General features: G+C 45.3%; 1 protein-coding gene across 1 annotated transcript; it reads left to right on the top strand.

Moving 5' to 3' along the window:
• The first annotated feature begins 16775 nt into the window (after positions 1 to 16775).
• ghdc (GH3 domain containing) lies at positions 16776 to 23092 on the top strand. The gene is made up of 11 exons (XM_080873445.1): positions 16776 to 16989; positions 17170 to 17445; positions 18728 to 18924; positions 19018 to 19212; positions 19287 to 19406; positions 19796 to 20093; positions 20214 to 20403; positions 21873 to 21944; positions 22134 to 22267; positions 22379 to 22467; positions 22576 to 23092. The coding sequence occupies exons 1-11, from the start codon at positions 16896 to 16898 to the stop codon at positions 22795 to 22797; spliced, it is 1887 nt and encodes a 628-aa protein (XP_080729571.1). The 5' UTR covers positions 16776 to 16895; the 3' UTR covers positions 22798 to 23092.
• Positions 23093 to 26175: the final 3083 nt, after the last annotated feature.

The following is a 26175-nucleotide window of genomic DNA, read 5'->3' as shown; positions in this document are numbered from 1 at the left end:
TCACCTCTCATCCGAGAAATTTCTTCAGTTCTAGGGTCAAATGGTGGAGTGTCCCAGATTTAAGGCCTGTGGGAGTGTCTGCCCAAGAGGGACTATGGACCCTCTAATGATCCTCTCCCTAATGACACGAGCCAAAGTGTGAAAACGGGTGTAGGTCACAAGCAACCAAGGATTCGGGTGAGCTCATTGTGAAACCTAGCCCCAACCTATCATGTGATTTCCTGAGGTCAAATGGCCCAAGATGTGAGTGGGCGTTAAGGCTTCTGGGAAGGTATCTCAACACTGGATTATAGATGTCACACAGTTGGTGCCCTATGCCACCACCTCTGTTCAACGATGGTCATTCACAGTGGACATAGATGTAACGGAGCAGTCTGTATCTGCAGTGAATTTGGCTGTGTGGAACAATTGATTTTGCAAAACATTCGGACTCCGGTAGACGCATGAGAGAGGTACTTGAGGTCAGTATCTTGCACAAGGATATTTGGCATGTAGATTAAAGCATCCCATCACCAACCTGGTAGGTGACCTGCACTACAGAAACCCTGACACTAACTAAACCAGATTTCAAGTTCATAACTTATCAAAGCAGTTGCCATTTGGGGTAATTGAGGTAAATGGTGCTCGACCAATATTAAGGAGGTGCCTGGTGATGAAATCTTCTCTAAGGCCCACAGGCACATCTGGAACTCTACAAGAGGAATAGAGATTTGGAATAATTGAGGTAAATGGTCGTCGACCAATATTAAGGAGGTGCCTGGAGATAAAAGCTTCTCTAAGGCCCACTGGCACATCTGGAACTCTACAAGAGGAATAGAGATTTGAAACATTTGTTTGAACTCTGGAAGAAATAGTTTCTTCTTCCTTTGTTTGAAGACTGCCTGGGACAACATTTTGTTCATTATCTTCGGGTCCGTTATCTGAAGGTTCAGGAAGAATGGCATTTAATAAATCAGTGTTGTAACTCTCGCTGGCTGAAGACTTTTCATCTTCAGCGTTGTTCATATTAACACTGGTTGTAGGAATCTTAGTTGTTTCACTGGAGGTTGACTGTTCGTATTCAAAGTTGTTTACAGAAACACTCGGTGAAGGAACCTCAGTTGTTTCAGAGGTGGGTGACTTTTCCGTTTCACTAGTGGGTGAGGTAAATGGTGCTCGACCAATATTAAAAATGTGCCTGGTGACAAAAATGACTCCTCGCCCAACCGACTCAACTGGAGCTGTAATAATGGAAGACAGAGCTGAAAGATTTGTTTGAACTCTGGAAAAAAAAGTTTCTTTGTCTTCTCTTTGAAAACTTCCTTGGTCAGCGTTTTGTTCATTCTCTTCAGATTTGTTCATATCTGAAGGTTTGGGGAGGACGCCATTGAATAAATCAGTGCTGTAATTCTCACTGGTGGGAGACTCTTCATGTTCAAAGTTGTTTATACTGGTTTTAGGAGCCTCATCTATTTCAGAGGTGGTTGCCTGTTCATTTTCATAGGCATTTACAGAAACACTGGTTTTAGGAACCTCAGACTGTTCATCTCTGGAAATAGATATCGGTAAGAAGAACCCATCAGGCTCTAAATAATATCTGTCAAGCTCCTCAAAGCCATCAGTGTCTGAAGAATTTGTATGACTGAAGACTGAGCGCCATATATTTGCAGACGACTATCGATTCAACGTTAAAACACTAGGTGCAGTAAAGTAGAGTGCCTTACCTTGGGGGTATTTATGAGCTCACGTTCTAAGACTTCAAAGGCACACGGGCCGTGACATCACAAAACGTCTTGAATCTTCACCTCCCTGAACGTTAGTATTAACCATTAAGCTAACCTTAATATTAACCTGCTGTTATCGAGGAATGGCAACCCAGACAGGAAAAAACTCGGGGTGCAACCGCACTTGGGATACAGCCCCGCTGTCTCACCGTCGGGCACCGGCGGGCCCGCGACAATTAACAAACAACACACTCTCCTTTTTTTTATTATTTACTTTTTGTTTTCAAGTTTTACGGCTTGCTCTTACATAGAAAGCTCCGGACTGAACAACAGCGCTTGTCTAAAGAGCCATCCTGTTAACGTGGAGTGAAATTATACTAGTCGAAGGTATTAAAGGTAACTTCTTTGTATTTTTATTTACAAATGTAAGATGGTGGGAAGCCGAGTTAGCTTAAAGCACATTGGCTACTAGCATATTAGCTAAATAAATAACGGAGGCTTGTATTTTTTGTATATACTTCTATGGTGCTGTAACCAATGACTGTATACAGTCATTGGCTGTAACCCAGTGTTAAGTTACTTGTTTAGCTAAACAAATAACGGAGGACTTAACGGCAGCGACTTTGTCGCTACATCTAGCGAGTTTTCAGACCCCCTTATTGACTTTTTTCTCTAAAAAGCAACAAATCTGGTGACTTTTTCTGGTGTTATTGGAGTCTTATTACGACTTTTTTGACGTGAAAGCACGTATCGCTCTTACAAGCAGCGGGAGCTGCCGTGGGCACCTCGCCCGTGCCAAAGCACTCACAGGCGGCGGTCCTAACGCAGCAGTTGCCCCCAGCTGCTGTCAGAGCAGGTGTTTACACCTACGCGTCCAAACTGCAAATTAATTGCGCATGAGCGAAGCCGCTGCTCCCGCACTGACTATAACGCAGGTCGGGAGAAGCGGTAGTTGTACATTGCTTTGTTTAAAATAAATCAATGCACTAAAATACACCATTCCAATCATCTGTTCAACCTGAGCCTGTCGCTGGGGAAAAATCCACAGCTGTGGAAGACCTCCTGTGTGGTACTGGTACCAAAGACCTCCCATCCTAAGGACCTCAGCAGCTTCAGGTAGGTAGCCCTGACATCACATCTGATGAAGACCCTCCAGAGGCTGCTTCTAAGCCATCTGCACCCCCTGGTGAGGTCTTCATTGGATCCGCTGCAGTTTTCTTACCAGCTTGGCATTGGGGTGGAGGACGCCATCATCTACCTCCTGCACCGAGCTCTGACTTACCTGGAGAAGCCTGGAAGCACTGTAAGGATCATGTTCTTTGATTTCTCCAGTGCTTTCAACACCAGCCAGCCACGACTTCTGAGGGACAAGCTGGAGCTATCGGGAGTGGACCACCACATGTCCCAGTGGATACTGGAGTACCTCACAGAACACCCACAGTATGTGAGGACACAGGGCTGTGTCTCTGATACGCTGGTCTGCAGTATGAAGGCCCCACAGGGAACTGTGCTAGCCACTTACAGAAGTTCTCTGACGACTGCCATAGCTGGCCTCATCACAGGTGAGGACGACTCAGAGTACAGACAGTACACTCTGGACTTTGCGGACTGGTGCCAGCAGAACCACCTGCTGATCAATGCCGGGAAAACCAAGGAGTTGGTGGTGGACTTCCGGAGACGCAGACCCACCACACTGACACCGGTGAACATCCAGGGAGTGGACATTGAGATAGTGGACTCTTATAGTGTTAAAAGTCTGCTTGTTTACTGTAGCTGTTTTATACTACGTTACCCATGATGCACCTCGGTATCTGTACTTCCGGTTGGGAACGTGTTCAGCGCAGTTCTGCACAGATGAGAGGGGTGTCGGAGGAGTAACGTATTTACTTGCATTCCCGTGTGAGTTAATACTGTGTGCGTGCTTACCATGTGAGTATTGTAAGATGAGAGTGATGCTTGTTTGACTTTATTTGTGTAATTTGCTACGTAAGAAGCTAGTCCCGTTGCTATCGCTAAGATGCGTTTTTTTGGCCTACTACAGGCAGCCTTGTGTTCAGCCCATATTTCATTCCATATACGACTTACTGTCAAGCATTGTGGTTGTAGGTGGATGTAACTATTTACTATGTTTATTCTCTGAATCGTTGTAATCTGCAGAGGTCTGGTTTGCCAATGTATATACGAGCCAGAAATTCATTTATGGTCTTAGGGTGCCATCTAGTGGCCATGAGGTTATGGCAGATTGTATAACATTACGCTGGAAACCCACAGTACTGTATAAGGGGTACACTGCTATCCATAGTGGTTAATACAAATGTTTGTTCTTTCTGTTTACAGATGACCACACACACCCATATACATACTCACACCCCCTTTACCTGCATGTGAATACTGTGATGCAATTGCCTCCCTACCAACGCTGTACATCCTGTTGATGTCATCTGCCACCTCCTTATTAAAGTTATTTGAACTACATCACTGTGGAGTACCATTCCTTCTGACCGAGGAGGACTCAGTTGAAGCGTGATCGGCAATCAGTGCAAACATACATTACAATTGGTCCTTCGAGCCGGATTCGCCTTGGCTGAGTTAATGAGATGGCAAACCCTCAGGATAGAGGTGCATCGAGTAGCCCCCGTCCAACGCGGGAGAAGAAACTTCCAGGACATCTGGTGGACTATGAGCACAACCTAACTGAGCCACCCGAGCCATCTAGAGCTCCAAGTAGTTCAAGCAGCTCCGACTATGAAGAGGATGAGAGATTGCAGAAGATGGAATCAGTTTGGAGCAGTGTCCTCCAACACATGACTCAACTGCAAGTGTCTGTGGAGGAAACTCGTGGGTCATTACTAAAGCGGGTGGAGCGTTTGGAGCAAGCTTCTAAACCTGGCAGTCCTCTTCCCCCAGAAACAGGAGCGTTAGAACAACCCCAACATATTTCCTCCATAACAGAAGTTGCACCACTACAACCTAGCAGTGAGGTGTTACATGATACCACAGAGCCACTAACTGTGCCAGTAATACCCTCAGAGCAGGGCACCACAACACCTGCGAACATGCCAACGCCAGTGGAAACATCTGCTCCATCACCTCCCCGTAAAGTGAGCCTTCACATTCAGCCAGTGCTGCACCCTGCCACTTATGTAGCTGCATCGACGCCACTCAGGAGACCTGGACGATGCACTGCTGAACCCTTCTCATATCAGCGATCGGAACATCAGCTCCTGATAAACAGGCCAGGCCAGGTGCAGCTATTACATCCTGCATCCCTAGCTGATCAGCCACTACAACATGCTCATCTTTCAGTGCACCAGCTATCACAGGCTGTGGACCCAATGAGTCTGCAGCAGATGTCACCTCCCGCTGCTCCTGTCTTCCAAGTCAGACATCCAGCTAATCCTGTGTACTTGCAGCAACCTTCACGTCCACCAGCGCCTGTGACCCAGCCATCACAGTGGGCAGAAGCTCATCGCCCTGTGCCCACCATACTGCATCCAGAAGCTTTGCCTGATCCAGCTGGCAAGTACTATGTTCCTTATCCCTCAGGAAGTAACTATTCATCATCTTCTTCTGCTGAACACCATAATCCACAGGTTGCCACAACTTACCCAGCAGGAACGCCTCTACCAAACCTGATAGAGATGATGGTGGCGTCTTCATATGGCATCCGAAAGCCTAAGCTGGTGATCTTATGGTCGGGGAGAGAGAGTGACTTCGCCTTATTAAAGAAAGGGCTGGACAGCACCTTAGGGCCACATTCTCATCTGGGAGAAGATTACAAGTATCAGGTCCTACTAGATCATCTAGAGCATCCCAGCGCCTTACAGGTAGCCAAGCGCTACATTCACGACCACACTCCCTACACTAGTGCGATGAGGGCGCTAGAGCAGAGGTATGGACAGCCAAGGCAGTTAGTCCAAAGTGAGCTTAACACTATATTAAACTGCCCCCCTATTAGAGCCGGAGACTCTCAAGCTATTGAAGACCTCTCCCTGTCGGTGTCCAGCCTGGTCGGGGTTCTCAGTACCATGGATGAAGTAGCAGCCAGTGAGCTTCATTGTGGTTCATATGTGGACAGACTGATTACCAAGCTCCCTCTGAACTACAGGGACAACTTCATCGAGTACTGTATCACCCGGGGGATCATCCGCAGTGGCAGCAGCCGAACATGCAATATGTACGACTTCTCAGAATCGCTCGAACGGAAATCCCAAGTCTTTCAGCTATCCAGACAAGCCTCTCAAATTCCCCCGGACAAGCCACGTCCAGAGAAGAACCTACTCAAAGCCTCAGCAGGGCTCAAGCCACACAACAGATCTGCTTCCATCTACTACCGCCCAAATCCAGCTAAAGCCAAGCTAAAACAGGAGGGAGAATCTACAGCTCCAGATCCGACAGTCCAACCTAAGAAGAAACAGAAGTTCAAACCTTATTGTCCATACTGCGAAGGGACAGAGCATTAACTGAATGGCTGTGATGGATTCAAAAGGCTAGACCTCAAAGCTATGGCTACCTGGATTACCGAGAAGGCCAAATGCTGGCGCTGTGGCCGTAAACATTCTCCAGAGCAGTGTACTCTGAAGAAGCCGTGCAGCACCTGTGGTGACCAGCATTTGTCGGTGCTCCATGACCTGGTTGAGGCCAAGAAGCGGGACCCTAACATACTAACTGTGAGTACTAGTATGGTCTACCTAGACTATTCAAGTCACTCAGGTCGTGTTATGCTTAAGGTAGTACCAATCCAACTACATCATGGAGGCAAATCACTGGATACATTTGCTGTGCTCGATGACGGCTCAGAGAAGACTGTTGTGCTTCCAGCGGCAGTTAAATCTCTAGGTTTGGAACAGGAGGAAGCAACACTCTCACTGAGAACTATCCGTCGAGATGTAATCCAGATGAAGGGAGGCTTTGTCTCATTTCAGGTGTCACCAAGGGCTAAGCCCAAAGTGAGGTACAAAGTAACACATGCCTTCACAGCCCAACAACTGAGCCTAGCTACACAATCATGTCCAGCTGAACAGCTAAAGAAGAAGTATCTTCACTTACAGAAAGTCCAGATTGAGGGATTTAATCAGATCCAACCTTTGGTGCTGATTGGCTCACATAACGCTCATCTCATCACCCCTGTCCGCCCTGTCCTTCGGGGGTCGTCCAAAGGGCCAGTAGCTATCTGCACCAAGCTCGGATGGGCCATCCAGGGGCCGGCCAGTAGTATGCCTACATCTGAGGGGGACCTGCAGTGCCTGAACATGTGCCTTTCTCCTGCAGAGGCCCTGCATCAAGATGTGAAGCGTTTGTGGCAACTAGATGCTCCCCCCTACAGGACAGAGAAGGAGGTCACACGGTCAAAGGAGGACAGAGAGGCGGTAGCTATGTTGGAAACAAAGACCATCAGAGTCCCAGTAGACGGTGTCGAGAGATACGCCTCTCCGCTGCTGAGAAGGGACTTTCCGCGGATGTGTCTCTCCTGAAGCAGTAAAAGGCCTCCTCAGATCTACCGAACGTAAGCTGGCCAAGAATCCTGATCTGACCCTCACGTACAGCCAGGAGATCCACAGGTTAGTAGATTCTGGTTATGTTGTTAAGCTGAGCCCAGATGAGATACATAGCTCTTCCGAGTCATGGTATGTACCCCACCACATGGTACATCACAATAATAAGGCTAGGGTGGTCTTCAACTGTTCGTTTGAGTTTCAGGGGGCCGTCCTGAACCACTACCTCTTACCAGGACCTCCCTTGGGGCCCACTCTGCTGGGGCTATTACTCCGCTTCCGCCAACACCCTGTAGCAGTGAGTGGAGATATCAAAGCCATGTTTCACCACATTCGGCTGCTCCCAGAGGATTGTCCTCTGCTACGGTTTCTGTGGAGGGATTGTGAAACTGACCGGCCACCAGACGTATATGAGTGGAGAGTTTTGCCCTTCGGAACAACATGTAGCCCCTGTTGTGCTATTTTCGCCCTACAGAGACATGCAAGGGAGCACGAAGACACCCACAAGGACATCTGTGACTCTGTCCACACAGCCTTCTATGTGGATAACTGTTTACAGTCCCTGTCCAACCCAGAAGAGGCAAAGCAGCTCATTGACCGAATGAGAGATTTACTCATTCAAGGAGGATTCGAGATACGTCAGTGGGCGAGCAACGTGCCCGAAGTAGTTGCTCACCTGCCCGCTTCAGCTAGATCAGAGAGCTGCGAGCTTTGGCTGAACTTCAAATGTCTCGACCCACAAGAGTCAATATTAGGACTCAGCTGGCAGTGCCCGACAGATGTCCTGGGATATAAGCACCGCCCTATAACCTACTCCACGGTCATGCTGCGCAACGTGTACAAGGTACTAGCTACCCAGTATGACCCCCTAGGTTATATTTGTCCCTACACTACAAGGGCCAAGCTGATTGTACAGGCCCTGTGGAGCACAGAGAGAGGATGGGATGAACCCATCGAAGGGAATCTACTTCAGTCCTGGCTTGAGTGGGAAGGTGAACTGTCACACCTTCAGCATGTCACCATTCCCCGCTGCTACGCTCCTCCTCACAACTCCAGCAATGTGACATATGAGGCTCACATATTCTGTGACGCATCAGAAAAGGCGTATGGGGCTGTGGCTTATGTCCGAGTAATCGAGCAGCAACTGCCCATCGCCACATCATTCCTGATGGCTTGCTCCAGAGTGGCCCCACGCAAACAGGTGTCAATGCCCCGGCTGGAGCTTTGCGCAGCACTCACAGGAGCCCAATTGGCCAAATTACTCCAGACAGCGCTCACCATTCTCCTGCAATCGATCTACCTGTGGACAGACTCTACAACGGTGCTGCAGTGGATCCAGTCTAGTTCCTGTCGCTATAAGGTATTTGTGGGGACTAGAATCTGTGAAATACAGGAGCTGACATCTCCTGAACAGTGGCGGTATGTGACCTCTGACCTCAATCCCGCTGATGACATCACCAGAGGGAAACATCTCGCTGACCTAACTGTCCGCAATCGTTGGTCACATGGTCCACCCTTTCTGTCACAAACTGCTGACACTTGGCCTAAGTTGCCAACAGAGTTCTCGGCATGCAGTGAGGCAGAGCTCAGGAAGACTGCATTCTGTGGGTACGCTTCTGCATCCCCGACCTTACTGGATCCAACACAGTATGCCACGCTAGATGAGCTGATTGCTGCTACATACCAGACCCAACACGGGCCGGCTGACGCTCCTATTACAGCAGCGGAGCAACTAGAAACCAAGACCATGCTGCTTCGCTCGGCTCAGACTGACAGCTTCCCAGAGGAGGCCCGAGCCCTCCAGATTGGTCACCCAGTCCGCTCAGACAGCCGTCTTAGCGTGCTGTCCCCTGAATATGACAGTCTTACCGGTCTCATCAGAGTCGGAGGCCGCCTCCGTTGAGCCGCCGACTTAGATCCAGACAGTATTCATCCCATCGTATTAGCAGCTGAACATCCCCTGACCAAGCTCATCATAAAAACTTATGATGACCAGCTCCTTCATCCAGGTGCAGAGAGGCTGTTTGCGGAAATACGGCGCACCTATTGGATTCTCAGAGGACGTCAAGCCATTAAGAAGCATCAGCACCAGTGTGTGGACTGTAGGAGATGGCGCGCCTCACCTTCTACACCCAAAATGGCTCACTTACCTTCATCACGGCTGAGACTCTATAAGCCGCTGTTCTGGTCAACGGGCGTAGACTGTTTTGGGCCATACACGATAAAGATAGGTCGTAGAAGAGAGAAACACTGGGGAATTATCTACAAGTGTCTTACAACCAGATGCGTGCACCTTGATCTCCTCCCTAGTCTTGACACCGATTCCTTCCTTATGTCATTACGCAGATTTATTGCACGCCGAGGAAAGCCATACGAGATGTGGTCTGATCGAGGGACCAATTTCAGAGGTGGGCACAGAGAACTCCAAACGGCGTTTGAAAACATGGAGCCGGACCTCAAGCAGCAACTGGCCAAGCAGACTATCAATTTCTGCTTCAATCCCCCACACTCTCCTCATTTCGGAGGAGCCTGGGAAAGGGAAATCAGAGCAGTGAAGTCAGCTCTGCAAGTAGTCCTGAAGGACCAAGTTGTGGCGGAAGAAGTCCTACTCACTGCCCTCATAGAGGTTGAGGGCATTTTGAACTCAAAGCCGCTCGGCTATGCATCGGCTGACATAGCTGACCCAGATCCCATCACACCAAATCTTCTCTTGATGGGGCGGCATGATTCGGCACTACCCCAGGCAGTTTACGGCCCCTCAGGCACTCTTTCAAACAGAAGATGGAGGCACAGTCAGGTCATCAGCGACCACTTCTGGAAGCGGTTCATACAGAACTACCTCCCAGGACTGCAACTCCGACAGAAATGGAGGAAGTCCACTGACAACATGGCTGTGGGACGGGCTGTTATGATTGTGGACTGTAACTTGCCTAGAGGCCTTTGGCCTGTGGGTACCATTGCCAAAGTTTTCCCAGGGATTGATGGCATTGTTCGAGCTGCCGAGGTCAAAGTTAAAGACAGTACCTATGTTCGCCCGGTAACTAAGCTAGTGGAACTTCCCAAAGTTCCTGAGGACTCAAATGACACTGTTTCAAAATAGACGGACTTTAGCGGGAGTGTATTTGCCTACAAATGCAGGGGCGGCTGTTAAAAGTCCGCTTGTTCACTGTAGCTGTTTTATACTACGTTACCCATGATGCACCTCGGTATATGTACTTCCGGTTGGGAACGTGTTCAGCGCAGTTCTGCACAGATGAGAGGTGTCAAATCAAATCAAATCAAATCACTTTTATTGTCACATCACATGTGCAGGTACATTGGTACAGCACATGTGAGTGAAATTCTTGTGTGCGAGCTTCACAAGCAACAGAGTTGTGCAAAATACAATAATGTAAACAAAAAATACAAGAATGGCTACATCTGAAACTAATAAATATATGTACAATATATAATAGTATATGCATTTCTGGATGTGTATACTAAATATTTTTCTACGTGTGTGTGTGTGTGTGTGTGTGTGTGTGTGTGTGTACACATATTTTACAAATTAAATAGAGTAAACAATAAATAAAATATATAAAATAAAATATACAGAGTGAGACATGTGCAAAACAGTGGCATTACTGTACAGTATGGAGTGCATAATGTTAAAGTTCCAGTAGTGAAGCTGAGGTGTCTATGACGTGTTCAGCAGTCTGATGGCCTGATGGAAGAAGCTGTCTCTCAGTCTGCTGGTACGGGACCGGATGCTGCAGAACCTCCTTCCTGATGGAAGTAGTCTGAACAGTTTATGGCTGGGGTGACTGGAGTCCTTGATGATCCTCCCCGCTTTCCTCAGGCACCGCTTCCTGTAGATGTCTTGGAGGGAGGGAAGCTCACCTCCAATTATCCGTTCAGAGCACCGCACTACTCGCTGGAGAGCTTTGCAGTTGTAGGCGGTGCTGTTGCCATACCAGGTGGTGATGCATCCAGTGAGGATGCTCTCAATGGCACAGTGATAGAAGGTCCTGAGGATGCGGGGGCTCATGCCGAATCTTTTCAGTCTCCTGAGAAAGAAGAGGCGCTGCTGCGCCTTCTTCACTGTTTTGTTTGTGTGTACTGACCACGTAAGATCCTCAGCCAGATGTACACCAAGGAACCGGAAGCTGCTCACTCTCTCCACAGCAGCGCCGTTGATGGTGATGGGGGTGTGTACTTCTCTGCACCTCCGGAAGTCCACTATCAACTCCTTTGTCTTTGCGACGTTGAGGGTGAGATGGTTGTCTTGACACCAGTGGGTCAGGGCGCTGACCTCCTCCCTGTAAGCTGTCTCATCACTGTTGGTGATAAGACCCACCACTGTAGTGTCGTCCGCAAACTTCATAATGATGTTGGAGTTGTTAGTGGCCGTGCAGTCGTAGGTGTAGAGTGAGTACAGGAGAGGGCTCAGTACACACCCCTGTGGAGCGCCAGTGTTCAGTGTGACGGGGGATGAGGTGATGCTGCCCAGTCTGACCACTTGGCGTCTGTCAGACAGGAAGCTAAGGATCCAGCTGCAGAGGGAGCTGCTCAGTCCTAGATCCTGCAGTTTCCTGTCCAGCTTCGAGGGAACGATGGTATTGAATGCTGAGCTGTAATCTACAAACAGCATCCTCACATACGTGTCTCTCTTCTCCAGGTGTGACAGGGCAGTGTGTAGTGTCAGGGCTATGGCATCATCAGTGGACCTGTTGTGGCGGTATGCGAACTGTAGAGGGTCCAGTGAGTCGGGTAGTGCAGAGCAGATGAAGTCCCTGACCAGCTTCTCGAAGCATTTGCTTACGATGGTGGTCAGGGCTACAGGTCGCCAGTCGTTCAATGAGGAGATGGTGGAGGATTTGGGTACAGGGACGATGGTGGCCATTTTGAAGCAGGCTGGGACTACAGACAGAGAGAGGGAAAGGTTGAAGATGTGCGTGAACACTCCAGCCAGCTGAGCCGCGCATGACTTGAGGACGCGGCCGGGAATCCCGTCCGGACCAGTAGCTTTGCGTGCGTTCACCTTCCTGAAGCACTTCCGCACATCCTCCTCAGACACAGTGTGCGCACTGACGTCATCCGCGGTGCGCACACTGTCCGGTCTCATGGTGTTCGCTGTGTCGAATCTAGCGTAGAATACGTTTAGATCCTCACACAGAGAGGCCGTGGTCTGCGGTGTGCTGGTTTTCCCTCTAAAGTCTGTGATCGTGTTTAGTCCCTGCCACATACTCCGAGGGTTGTCAAACTGTTGCTCCACCCTGTCCCTGTACTCACGTTTGGCTGCTTTGATCGGCTTCCGGAGTTGGTAATGTGCGTGTTTGTAGTCCGATGTGTTCGCGGAGGCAAAGGCGGTGCTCCGTGCCGCCAGTGCCGCGCGAACATCTCCGTTAATCCAGGGTTTTTGATTTGGGAAGGATTTAACTGTTCTGGATGGGACGACATCTTCCACGCATTTCCTGATAAATCCGCAGACTGAGTCTGTGTATTCATCAATGTCCCTAGCAGCCACGTGAAACATTTCCCAGTCCGCGTGATCAAAACAGTTCCGCAGCGCAGACTCCGAATGGTCCGTCCAACAGTGCACCGCCCTCCGGGTTGGAGCTTCCTGTTTCAGCTTCTGCCTGTAGGCGGGCAGGAGCAGGATGGAGCGGTGATCTGATTGGCCGAATGGGGTGCAGGGGAGGGCTTTGTACGCATCCCGGAAAGAGGTGTAGCAGTGGTCGAGTAGCCGATCTCCACGAGTGTTAAAATGGATGTGTTGGTGGAGTTTGGGTGAGACTTTCTTCAGGTTTCCCTTATTAAAGTCTCCGGCTGTGATAAACGCCGCCTCTGGGTGTGCGGTTTCCTCGCTGCTGATCGTGCTGTACAGTTCCCTGAGTGCTCGGTCAGTGTCGGCTTGTGGGGGAATGTAAACAGCCGTAATAATCACTGCTGTAAATTCCCTCGGTAGCCAGAATGGCCGGCACTTAATCATCAGGTACTCCAGGTCCGGTGAGCAGAAGGATTTGACCGGGTGCACGTTCGCATAATCACACCAGCTGTTGTTGATCATGAAACACACACCACCGCCTCTGCTTTTCCCAGTAAGATCCTGTGACCTGTCTGCGCGATGCATGGAGAACCCCGGTAGTTGTATTGCGGAGTCCGGTACCTTGTCCGATAGCCAGGTTTCTGTGAGGCAGATCACGCAGCAGTCCCGCATCTCTCGCTGGAATGAGATCCGTGCCCGAAGCTCGCACAGCTTGTTCTCCAGAGACTGCACATTAGCCAGTAATAAACTGGGTAACGGTGGTCTGTTAGTGCGCCGTCTCAGTCGAACCAGAACGCCAGATCTTCTCCCTCTGCGTCGGCGTTTGCGGCCTCCAGGGCCAGAGAACAAAGGCGTCTCAGGTGAGATGAATGGGGGGTCTGCAAACGGAGCGTCCGTGTTGCAAAACTTGAACTCCGGAAAGTTATAAGAAAGACCGTCTTTTATGTCCAGTAAGGTTTGTCGGTCGTACACAAGGAGACATGTGCTACTCGCGAAAAAATGAAGGAAAAGTAAAATTAAACACAGAAAAAAGCTGTTGCTTGGGGGAGCTCGCGACAAGGCTGCCATACTCGGCGCCATCTTGTTCCTCTTTTGGTGTGTCGGAGGAGTAACGTATTTACTTGCATTCCTGTGTGAGTTAATACTGTGTGCGTGCTTACCATGTGAGTATTGTAAGATGAGAGTGATGCTTGTTTGACTTTATCTGTGTAATTTGCTACGTGAGAAGCTAGTCCCGTTGCTATCGCTAAGATGCGTTTTTTTGGCCTACTACAGGCAGCCTTGTGTTCAGCCCATATTTCATTCCATATACGACTTACTGTCAAGCATTGTGGTTGTAGGTGGATGTAACTATTTACTATGTTTATTCTCTGAATCGTTGTAATCTGTAGAGGTCTGGTTTGCCAATGTATATACGAGCCAGAAATTCATTTATGGTCTTAGGGTGCCATCTAGTGGCCATGAGGTTATGGCAGATTGTATAACATTACGCTGGAAACCCACAGTACTGTATAAGGGGTACACTGCTATCCATAGTGGTTAATACAAATGTTTGTTCTTTCTGTTTACAGATGACCACACACACCCATATACATACTCACACCCCCTTTACCTGCATGTGAATACTGTGATGCAATTGCCTCCCTACCGTAATGAGGTGGCAGATGACATCAACAGGATGTACAGCGTTGTACATCCTGTTGATGTCATCTGCCACCTCCTTATTAAAGTTATTTGAACTACATCACTGTGGAGTACCATTCCTTCTGACCGAGGAGGACTCAGTTGAAGCGTGATCGGCAATCAGTGCAAACATACATTACATATAGGTACCTGGGTGTTCACCTGAATAATAAACTAGACTGGAGCCACAACACTGATGCTCTCTACAGGAAGGGACAGACCAGACTCTACCTGCTGAGGCGGCTGAGGTCATTTGGAGTCCAGCTAGCGCTTTTAAAGACCTTCTATGACTCTGTGGTGGCATCTGTCATTTTTTACAGTGTTATATGTTGGAGCAGCAGTTTATCGGCAGCTGAGAGGAAGAGGTTGGATAAACTCATTTGGAAGACCAGCTCTGTTCTGGGACCCAGTGCAGTTGGTGGGAGACAGAAGGACTCTGGCCAAAATAACATCTCTGATGGACAGAGTCTCCCACCCCATGCATGTAAATGTTGCTGAACTGCAGAGCTCCTTCAGTGACAGACTGCTACATCCTAGATGCATGAAGGAGCGTTTCCGCAGGTCCTTCCTCCCTGCAGCTGTCAGACTGTACAATCAAAACTGCTCCCAACAAACATAGAGTTTTACATCAGCGCTGTAACTTGCTCTATTTTATCAACCCATTCACACTATAAGCAGGGTTTGCCTCTTATCTGTATTTAATTTTATTTAATTTAATAACGGTACAGTACTCTGTTTTTGGTAACCCTTGTCCTTGATGTAAATATGTAAAAATTGTGTATGTTTCTGTTCTGTGTCTTGTGTACTGTTTGTTTGTATGTGTCTTTCTTGCTGCTGTTACACCCAAATTTCCCCTTGTGGGACAATTAAAGGATTATTCTATTCTATTCTATTCTATTCTATTCTATTCTATTCTATTGCTAACTTAGAAATCGGATGTCCTTGCAGAGCCTTACCTCCATCTTCTACATCCAAAATCGACTGAAGCTGTCTGGTGATGCTTGCTATGTCCATTTTTGATTAATGTAGTTTGTTAACAACGTTAAGTCCGGATAAAGAAATTTAATGTGTGGTTTTAAATATATACTAAATGGTTTTAGGGTGTTTTTACTGACTTTATGTCTCTTCCATGATGTTATTTCTCTCTCCTACAGGGTCCTTTATAATTACATGACCAATTATGCAAATTAGGCGAAGACGTCATCTAGCGACTGAGTCCTCCAGCTTCACTGTTTATATTATGCTAACATAGCTGTGTCGCTAGCGATCACATAGCACAGGGGTGTCAAACTCAAATACACAGTGGGCCAAAATTCAAAAATGGAACAAAGTCGCGGGCTAACGTTAATATTTATTTAAAAAAATACTTCCTCCAGATATAAGAATGAATCTTTTCTTATGAACTCAAACACGTTTTGCTGAAAAACTGAATATGGAACAAGCAAAGCTTAATACTAAACAATATATATATTAGCTGTGTAATACCAGTAGGCCAGCTCTGATAGTAATTTGGCATGGCTTCGCGGGCCAAATGTAATTAAGCTGCGGGCCAAATTTGGCCCACGGGCCAGAGTTTGACACCTATGACATAGCACATCATTATATACCAGCTAACCAAACTTCAGTAACCCCACAAACCTCACTGCTGTTTACGTTCCTGTACGACGTTGGGCACTGGAACCAGCAGGAGGCAGACACCTGACATTGGGGTGTCATCCCAGGGTCCTTTTTTTGTATATTTTTTGTGTAACATATCTGACATACATAAGCACGTTAGACTGAAAGATGCAAAATCCTGACAGTCAGAAAATGCTGTTTTATGCTGAAGCACAGATAAGACATTTTTGAAAATCATGGACTTCTTCACAGTTTTCTGAAACTATTTTACAGTGTGTAGGTGTGCCCCCCTTCCCCCATGTGACTGTTTCAGGGACTGAAACAGTGGTGGCTGTTTGGAAGAATCTAAAATATAAAACAGTTTTTTGTTTACTACATAGTTCTATATGTGTTCATTCATAGTTTGATGCCTTAAGTGAGAATCTACAATGTAAATAGCCATGAAAATAAAGAAAAACATTAAATGAGGTGTGGTCAAACTTTTGACTGGTAGTATATATGTCCACAAACCCTCACACTTCCGTGTTTTATGTAAGAAATATTTAATAAGAATCGAACTTGCAGATTGATTGTCTTTGTTGTGCAATCACAACCACGGACGCTATAGCATTATCCAGGCAGTGGTGCTACATTTAAAGCAAAAACAGATAAATAAAATATAAGTTGTTGTTTTTTTTAGTTGGTATTTCCAGGTTTATTACGTCATTATTTAGTCAAACCAATCAGCGTCTAGTTCTGACCCAAATACGGAAGCAGCACAGACAGCGGCGAAAGTAAAAGTTGACATGCTTTCTTGGGCGTGGAAATGCAGTCCAAAGGCTTTTTATAGACATTAATTATTATAACCACGGGGACGTCACATCTTATTTAATGCTCAAGATGTCTTCCTCTTGGTTTCGCGTTGCACTTCCGCTTTGTTTTGCGGTTTCATCGGTCGCCCTGGCCATCAGCGGACAGATTCCCGGTAAGCGGTGAATGAGTGCGCGAAATAGCGAAATAAAAACCATCTTGTCTCGACAGGATTGCGCACTTTCACGGTAGACTGCGTACTCTTGTTTGTAAATGAGAGGAAAAGTAACGGTCTAATGCTGACTAACAGCGCCCCACCTGGCTCCTCTGTGTTTTTGTGTGTCTTGTGTAACAGCCATGCCGACCCCTCTCCCCGCTGTCATCGGTTTGTGCTCTGTGGCCGGGATGGCATTAATCTTGAAGATAAAGGTTGAAAACCGGACGTTAAGCAGCCTTCTGAGCCAGCATGTAGCGGTGAAGGTTGTAGGCTGGCTGGGCAGGCGGCAGAGAAGGAAACTTGAAGCAGACACACTCAAAGTCAAAGAAGTCCAACAGGAGACTCTGCTGAAGCGCTTGCGTAAAAGCGCAGATACGTATTATGGAAGACAGTACGACTTCAGCTCAATAAAAGGTAAGCAGCGAAGTAGATGGCGTTAGTTTAGCAAGCAGGTAGTGTGAAGACATTTGTGCTTATTCAGTGTTAACGCTTGGGAAGACCGGGGTGACACATTAAAGGAAAAAACTCGTGCCACCAGCTGCCACCAGACCCCAGAGTCCTTAAATAACGGCAACAAATCACAATTTCATATTGATTTGATTCCTATTTTAAACGTGTTGCTTTCCAAATATAATCAAAGCTGCATTTATCTGTTCACAATTTTTATTGTTTTGTGAGCAAGTCAAGCTTTTTTAAAATTTCTTTTTATTTTGTTTTAAACCTGTGTCATCAAATTTATTGTTTTCAATGAACAAATGTCCCCGAGACATTTTCAGCGTACAGGTGACTGAAACAGCATTTCATGCATTGAGTGGAATTTGGCTCGTTTTGTAGACTTAACTCCATGTGCTGATTTGTTATTTAGTTGTGCCAAAGGGTTTCCAAATGAATTCATTTTATGTTATTACAGTAATATTTGTAGGAAATATTGGAGGGAAGAATAATAATGCTGTAAGTCAAAATCTGTTTATTTTTCTCATGTTTTTTTCATTTTTTTGTCAGATAATTGACACTGAAAACACATGTAGCCTGTACACCTGTAGCCAGATGCAATCAAATACAACTACCATCATTTATGTTTATATGTGTATTATTAACGTTACATTCATATTTTTTTTAGTATCACTCCTTTCATTCCTGTACTACAACACCTTTAGTATAGATGTAAAAAGTACTACACTATTTCTATGATCATCTGAGATGAAAATTATCCTGACTACCACAGAGTTAAGATGCTTCCTTGTGACTTTCTCTTTCTCTTCCCCTCCACAATTTCATTGCTTCACTTAAATAGTTTTGATATAGAAGCTGCTGCGTGCTGTGTGTCTTGCTGGAGTGTGCATTTACTTGTGTCCATGGTTCACCTGCCTATGCCCTGTGCACATATAGCAGCAGTATCATATAGTCTGTGGATGAGAATGTGGTTTCTGAGAGTACCACCAACTCATTTCTGCTTGTTGTAATGTTGCTGTTTAAACTATTCACAGCAGGCCAGGGTATTAAATGACCCTGAGTATACTGGGAAATGTCCCAGTGTTCCTGATGGGCACGGACAATGCAGCAGGTCCTGAGAATTGCGATGCTGAAATTGGGGACTGTTTGATACTTGTGCTTAAAATAAGCTCAAATGATGAAAGATAAATTAGAGGTGTCAATACAGTTTTGATTTAAATCATGAAATCTGTTTATTTTCTAGATATTAAAGAATTTCAGGCATACCATCCTATTACTACATACACGCACTATCAAGACCTAATCAACCGCATCGCAGCTGGAGAAGAGAAGCTCATCATTGCAGAGAAGCCATTAATTCTGGCCATGACCTCCGGGACATCAGGATCCAGTGCCATGCTGCTCAGCACTAAGGACACCAACACTGAGTTCTTCCTGCAGGTGAAGTCACTGCTTGATGATGATGATGACGGTGTAGCCCATGCGCTGCGCAAGGAAATTTTACTAATAATACTCGCTGTGTGTTTCCATCAGGGAGTGACTGTGTGCTTAGATGCCATGCAGCAGGCATTCCCTGAGACCAAGAGCCTTCAACGCACCACCAAGTTCTTTTACACTCCTACTTTTCGGCAGTCTGAGGCTGGAATTCCCATCGGACCAAACTCCTCGACACCAGCCTCCTCACGCCACATCCTAAACCTGTACACGACTCCAGCACCTGCCTTCAAGGTACAATCAGCAAGCCTAACAAGTGGTCAGCCTTTGTGTGACCGATTCGGTAATAAAATCTTATGTTTCTTCAGGTTCCCGGTGAGAAGGACACGCTCTATTTGCATCTTCTTTTTGCGCTGAAAGATCCTAATGTGGGAACTCTGGAGTCCAACTTCGCCTCCACAGTTTTCTATGCCTTCAGTGCCCTACAGGTACCCAGTTGTTTGTCAGGAATGAGTTACTTTTGTTGTTTTTGTGTTTTTCTTTCTTTTTTATGTGAGTAGAGGCATAAAAACAGGACTTAATGGGAAACCGTAAAGTATGTAAAGTAATTCATCCATTCCATCCTTCAAAGAAAAGCATTAGCAATGTTATTTCTTGTCTATTTTAAGAGACAACATTTCATTGAGCAGTAGCAGGCTGTTGTTGTCCTTCACATGTGCCTCATTTCGTTCTCACTGGGACATCATTTAGTAAAACAAGATGAAATCTTGAGTCAGGTGTTTAGCTCCCACTGACTGATTAAAACATTTGTGTTAATTGCTTTATGAATAAAGGCTTGGGCAAGTCATTTCTCCCTAATATGCTCTCGATCTCATAGGAGCGTTGGCAGGAACTTGTGGAGGACATTGAACGGGGGAAAATCAGCACTGCTCTGTCTCTGGAGCCCAAAGTGAGGGCCAAGCTTGAAGCGCTAATGAAGCCAGACCCACAGAGAGCTGCCCAGCTCCGGGCCCACTTCCAGGACGGCTTCAGGGGGATTGCCAAGCGCCTGTGGCCTCATCTGAACCTGGTCCTGGCAGTGGACTCAGGCTCCAATCAGATCTACGGTGAAATGTTGAGGGAGAGTTACTGCAAAGGAGTGCCTTTCTACTCGCCCTTCTATGCTGCTACTGAAGGTAAGAGCCTTCATTTACATTTTTAAGCTGTTTAATTAAAAACCGTTGCAGTTGGGCATTTGTAGGGTTTCTATATGTGGATGAGGTCAGCATTTGCTCTCATTATCTGTGCCCCTGCAGGTTTAATTGGGGTGAACCTGTGGCCTCAGGAGTCAGAAAGACGTTACTTGCTGTGCCCTCGCTCAATGTTCTGCGAGTTCCTCCCAGAGAGCAGCCTGGATGAGGAGGCCCCTCACACTCTGCTGATGGAGGAGGTGAAGGAGGGAGAAAACTATGAGCTGCTTGTCACAAATGCTTCAGGACTTTACAGGTTCGATTTCATCTACAAACAAATATAAATAACTGCAGCTGTATGTTTACGTCCTCATGATTGTGATGGGTCACACTGCATTTTAACATGTTCTAAATCTGTTTAAGAATCAAATGGAAGTGTTCATGTTTGATATGTAACACTTTATTAGGTACACTTCACTACTTTTAGGTTGGACATCCTTTTTTCTTAATTCTTCACAGCAAAGATTCAACACGGTACTGGAAACATTCCAGAGAGAATTTGGTCAGTGTTGACATGATGGGAATCTCCCGTTCCACAAATGCTCTATTGGACTGAGACTTCTGTGACTGTGGAGGTCATCTGAGTACAATGAACTCATTGGTCAAGAAACCATTTTGAGACTTGATTGAGCTTTGTGACATGGTGTGGTATCCTACCGGAAGCAACCATCAGAAGATGGGTACACTGTGGTCATAAAGGGATGGACATGGTCAGCATCACTATTCAGTTGGAGGCTGTGGAGTTTAAAAGGATCTTGGTACCAAGGAAACAAAGAAAATATCCCTGACACCATTATGCTACCACCACCATCTGCCTGAACGATTGTTACAACAAGGCTTTCATGTTGTTTATGCCAAATTCTGATCCTCTCTCCAAATGGTGGAGCAAAAAATGAAACTCTAGGCAACTTTTTCCAATCTTGTCCAAATTTGGTGACCCTATGTGAATCAGAATCAGATTACTTGTGGGAATAAATGTGGATTACAGTTGCTCCAAGTCGGTAACAGTAACAGACTAAACAATACAGTATGTTACAGATTTTACAAATTTAAGAAACAGCACTAATATATACAAATCACTCAATTATAAATATCAAGAATTAACAGAGGTGATTCTAAATAAATATCAAGAATATTGCAGAGTATGAGTGGCAGCTGATGTGGTCTTCTGCTGCTGTACCCATCTGCTTCATAGTTCAATGCACTGTGATTATAGAAATGCTCTTCTTGATAATTTGGTTGCAACAAGTCATTATCTGAGTTTCTGTTGCCTTCCTATAGGCTCAACTCAGTCTGGCCACCCTCCTTTGAGCTCTGACATCAGCAAAGCATTTCTACCAGAGATCTGCCGCTCACTGGATATTTTCTCTTTTCCGTGCCATTCTCTGGAAACCCTAGACATGATTGTGTGGTGAAATCCCAGCAGACACCAACAACCATGCCACATTTAGTCACTTAGATCAACTTTCTGACCCATTTTAACACCTGGTATGAACTTCAGTGGGTTATCTTGACCATGGCTACATCTCTGTGTGCACCAAGTTTCTGAGTGGCTCATTAGATATTTGTGTTAATGAGCAGTTGAACAGGTGTACTTAACAAAGTTGCTAATGAGTGTAAAATCAGATTTGTCCGATGGCTCTTTATGACCATCACTGCAATTAAAATGTGATATTACAACTATAACAAACTCTCATATTTACCTGTATATTTCCCTTGTTACAGATATCGCATCGGAGACATTGTAAAAGTTGTTGGATTTCACAACCAGTGTCCCATCGTGGAGTTTCAGTACAGGTACAGCACTGGACAGCAGTACAGTTTTTCTTATGCTGTGTGTGTGTGTGTGTGTGTGTGTGTGTGTGTGTGTGTGTGTGTGTGTGTGTGTGTGTGTGTGTGTGTGTGTGTGTGTGTGTGTGTGTGTGTGTGTGTGTGTGTGTATAAAGCATGACACGATACTTTCTCCTTGCTTCCATGCTCCATTAGACGAGGTCAGATGCTGAATGTTCGAGGAGAGAAAGTGTCAGAAGCGTTGTTCCTCAGTGCTTTGAAGAAGGCCGTCGCTCAGTGGCCAGGAGCTCAGCTGGTTGACTACTGCTGTGCTGAGAGCGGCATCCTGGGTAATATTTGTTCTTGTTTATACCCTTAAATCATAGAAGAAAGTTGAATATGATGCGAAAACTATTGAACCCTTTGCAGCATATTTTATTTTATTTATTGTGGCATTGCAGGAGATACAATTGGTGGCTCGGACCCTCACTACCAGGTGTTCTTAGAGCTGAAAGGTGTGAGGAGGCTTACAGAGGAACAACGACATAAGGTAAGAGAAATCCTAATGAAGGTTCACCAACAGGCAGCATGTTTACAGTCTGTCATTAAATCACTCTACCTTGTCTTTTTGTTTGGTGTTTCCTCTCTTGCTTCCCAGCTGGACATTTCTCTCCAGCAGGATTCGGCCGTCTACAAATCCTTCCGTATCAAAGGCAGCATCGGGCCAATGAGAGTGCAGCTGGTGGCAGAGGGAGCGTTTAACAAACTTCGTAAGCAGATGATGGCGTACTCGAGCACCTCACCCAATACGTTCAAAATGCAGCGAGTGCTGCGCAGGAAAGAATATGCTGAATTCCTTCTGGGCAAAACGATTTCCTGAGATCACTTACAGACTGATGATATTGGATGTTTTTTATTTATGACTGACTTAATGAAGTGTGCCTGTGGGAGATGTTAACCACGATGCATTAACTCTTATTTTTAAACAATAAAAATGCACTTTTGACTTTTGACAAAATATCCCCGAAGTCTCATCTGTACAAAACCCCCAATTTAGAAGTTTCCCGAGTATTTCCAGTGGAAATTTTCTGGTGACACCAGCACGAGAAAATCTTTGAGCTGTATTTAAATGTAAGCTTCAGTTGCCATTCCTCAATAAATTTCACTTTACTTTTCTCCAATGTTTTTTTTTTTTTCTGGGCAGTTAAAGGAAAAGCAAAAGAACATGCTGTTAATATCTTGCATTTTTTAATGGAGTTGCTTAAGCTTTCATTTTATACCATCTGTTACTAAATGTTGCACCATCTAATGATCCCATTTTGTGAAATTACCTGTGATGACTAAAGCAGCATTTGGCAAGATTTAAATCTAGTACGCTACTGTTATGTGGCTGAATTTTGTGTTTTTGGTCCCTTTAGTATTGTTAGACAGCAGTCACAGCATGTCCTGGTGAAGGTAATTATGCTATTTTTAGCTTAGTTAATTATCTGACATCATATGGTTGTTGGTGGAAGTCGTGTTTTTTAGCTGGTTCTCTTTCAGATTGTGCAGATTTGGCCAGCTTCTAGTTTCATCTTAGAGTCAAGTGGATCCATCAGACCAGAAGAGCTGATTACTGGTAAGCATCCTTGGCCTCTAGACTGTAACTGATGATGCTTATGAAATCAAGATAGCCTTCAGTATCTGCCTGCTCGCATTGTTCACCACCTGTACAGCTTATTTCTTCAGTTACATCATAAACAATAGTGCAATAGGAGTGTCAGGACTTTGTTGTTACCACCAGAGGGAGCTAGTCTAATATTTAAGACATGCAGCATAATGCTATCTCCCACAGGTCCAGCATTTAACTGCTTGTCAGCCTTGACTGAAGCAGTGAATTCTTGTTGATAGCTCTGACTGTGAGGGCTCTCGTCTGAATTAATATCATCTTCTTATAAATAATCAAGGTTTTGGAAAAAAGGGGAGCAGACAAAGAAGACGGAGAAAGCGCATATTTATATGTATGTTGACTAGACTAATCCTCACATCCTTATTTGATTCTGTGAGATTTTCCTGTTGCCATCTTTAGCCTCAAAGAAAGTCTGAGTCTGAATAAGCCCCGGTCTGAGCCGACTGCTTCTCTCCTGTAGGTCGATTCGTTCACAAAGTGGGCTAATATTTTTAGAAACGCCCCATTTCAGCAGAGATTTGACATCGTTCTCGCTTTATTTTGGCTTCATAATGCCTCAACTGTATATACAAGTGTTACATTTTGGCTTAAGAAAGCTGGCAAACAGCACTGCATGGAAGAACTTAAAACAATATGGCACTAGTTTGATTTCAGGCCTTTTTCTTAAGTATCCACCTAAAAAAAAAAAAAAAAAAAAGGTTAGTTTGTTTGTATTTCACAGTTGTGTATATGAACAGCATTATTGGGGTGGTTTCACATTAAAATGTATTTCTTGGCAGGTACTTTCATTCTTCCCTTTGCTGTTTATTCATTCCAGATTGCCTTCTATCTCTTCTTGGTTGTTTAGTTAGATGGCTTGTGTCTTCCTCTGCCTGCCGTCCTCATACGCCCAGAGGATTTACAGACACACAAACGCTCAGAGCCCGCGATCACACATCTGTTCTCTCACAAGTTAATTCATTGTAAACAGACAGATTTGAGAAAGGCAGGCTTGACTTCTCAATGGGATGCAGGGGGGAAGTGTGTTGAAGTGAGAGAAGGGATGCTGCGGGATGTGTGAATCGGCCTGGCTGCTGAGTTTATCTGGCATACAATTTAAATCAGGATTAGGGTTGTGGATTTTCATTCAAGTTTAGTAAATTACAGTCAGTTCAATCAGCAGAATATTCAAGGAATTGATTTTCAGATGTTATTATGTGCATAATTAAGGGGCCAAAGTGAATTTTACAAGCACGCCAGCAGTTCCCTTAAAACTGAGAACTATGGGAAATGTAGTTGGGGATAATATTTCACCTGACCCTGTGTGCGTCACTCTGTCACATTAGACCGAGGAGATGATCGTGAGCATGTTTAATGTATTAGCCTCTTTATTAGTGACAAGCAGCGACGGATGAACTACAAGAAGAAGGGACAATGAGATGTCATTAAAAATAGAAAACAGTGAATGGCTGCCAAGGCTTGAATAGGATCCGAGAGAGGAAACAATCCTCTCTTAAAAGCCTCCAAGCTTCTCTTTTACTTTCACTGTCTTTTTTTTTCTCCACCTTTTTTGTTTCTCCTCCAAATCCAGCTCACCTCTGCTCCCAGCAATTAACATTTAATGTGTTTGTGGTTTTGTTTAATTATCCCCTAAAATACCCACCTTCGGTGGACGTAACAGCTTTCATCTCTTCTCTGAGGTGGCTATTCTCAGAAGTCTGCAGCTGCTTTCAGAAATGTTAGTCAAGATAAAAACAAATGTACTTTTTTTTTTCACTGAGAAGATTAAAAATGCAATTTCTGGTGAGAGGAAACACCCACACTGCTGCTGAATCTGCTAAATCTTTCCAAGATTACCAACCCCCACAAGAAATTTCTATTATATTTCTTTCCTCATCATTTTTGTTTACTTGACTCCCAATCTGCATAGAGACACATTTGATGGATGGAACAGAAAATATGTAGGGAAGATCTCATTCTTTTTATCTTATTTTGCTATATTAGTGGGTATTATCGTGTGTGTTGTACGTCTTTTGAGTCACAAAACAGCCATAATAAAACATTCTTGAGGCCTATTGACTTCTAATTGGAATATGGAGGATTGTAGGATTTATTCTAGGTCTTTCTCTTACTTCTTGACAAAACAAAGCAACTGTAGGTTTTCATTCAGCACCTCATACATATACCAGTGATTTAAAATGTACTGATGAATGTGCTAGTTAAGTAAAAATGCTGAAAACCTCCTTCTAAATTAATAACATACCGATCAAAATACAATAATACAGGCTTATAATATTAGCTGCATGACCCCCCAAATAACCCCTAATATTAGGTTTCACGTTCAACATTTAATATTGATCACATTAATTAATAGCAATGGATCGTCTTTCCCCGATTACTACAATTTTAATGAGATTGATTTTGACAGGATTCTTCGAACACGGAGGGGAGATGATTTATCTTCCCGATGAGAACGTTCACTGTCTAGAGGTATTTCCCCTCGTTGGCTAAGCCGTATTGCTTTCTTGGGTCAAAGTGAGTTAGGTTTGGGGGTTTTGTCCTTCGCGTTGTCACGAAAAACATCTCCAGGCTTATCCTTTTAATCCGCTC

The sequence above is a fragment of the Rhamphochromis sp. 'chilingali' genome, assembly GCF_963969265.1.
Source record: "Rhamphochromis sp. 'chilingali' genome assembly, chromosome: 22".
NCBI classification, from domain to species: Eukaryota; Metazoa; Chordata; class Actinopteri; order Cichliformes; family Cichlidae; genus Rhamphochromis; species Rhamphochromis sp. 'chilingali'.
The sequence above is the reverse complement of the archived record's forward strand: the minus strand, read 5'-3'. Positions and strand labels throughout refer to the sequence as shown.

Bases quoted from the DNA above. Each gene is read 5' to 3' on its own strand.
- ghdc (XM_080873445.1), top strand. From the start codon at position 16,896: ATGCTCAAGATGTCTTCCTCTTGGTTTCGCGTTGCACTTCCGCTTTGT. The intron at 19,407-19,795 runs GTACCCAGTTGT...TCGATCTCATAG, and splicing joins ATGCCTTCAGTGCCCTACAG to GAGCGTTGGCAGGAACTTGT. The intron at 22,268-22,378 runs GTAATATTTGTT...GTGGCATTGCAG, and splicing joins TGCTGAGAGCGGCATCCTGG to GAGATACAATTGGTGGCTCG.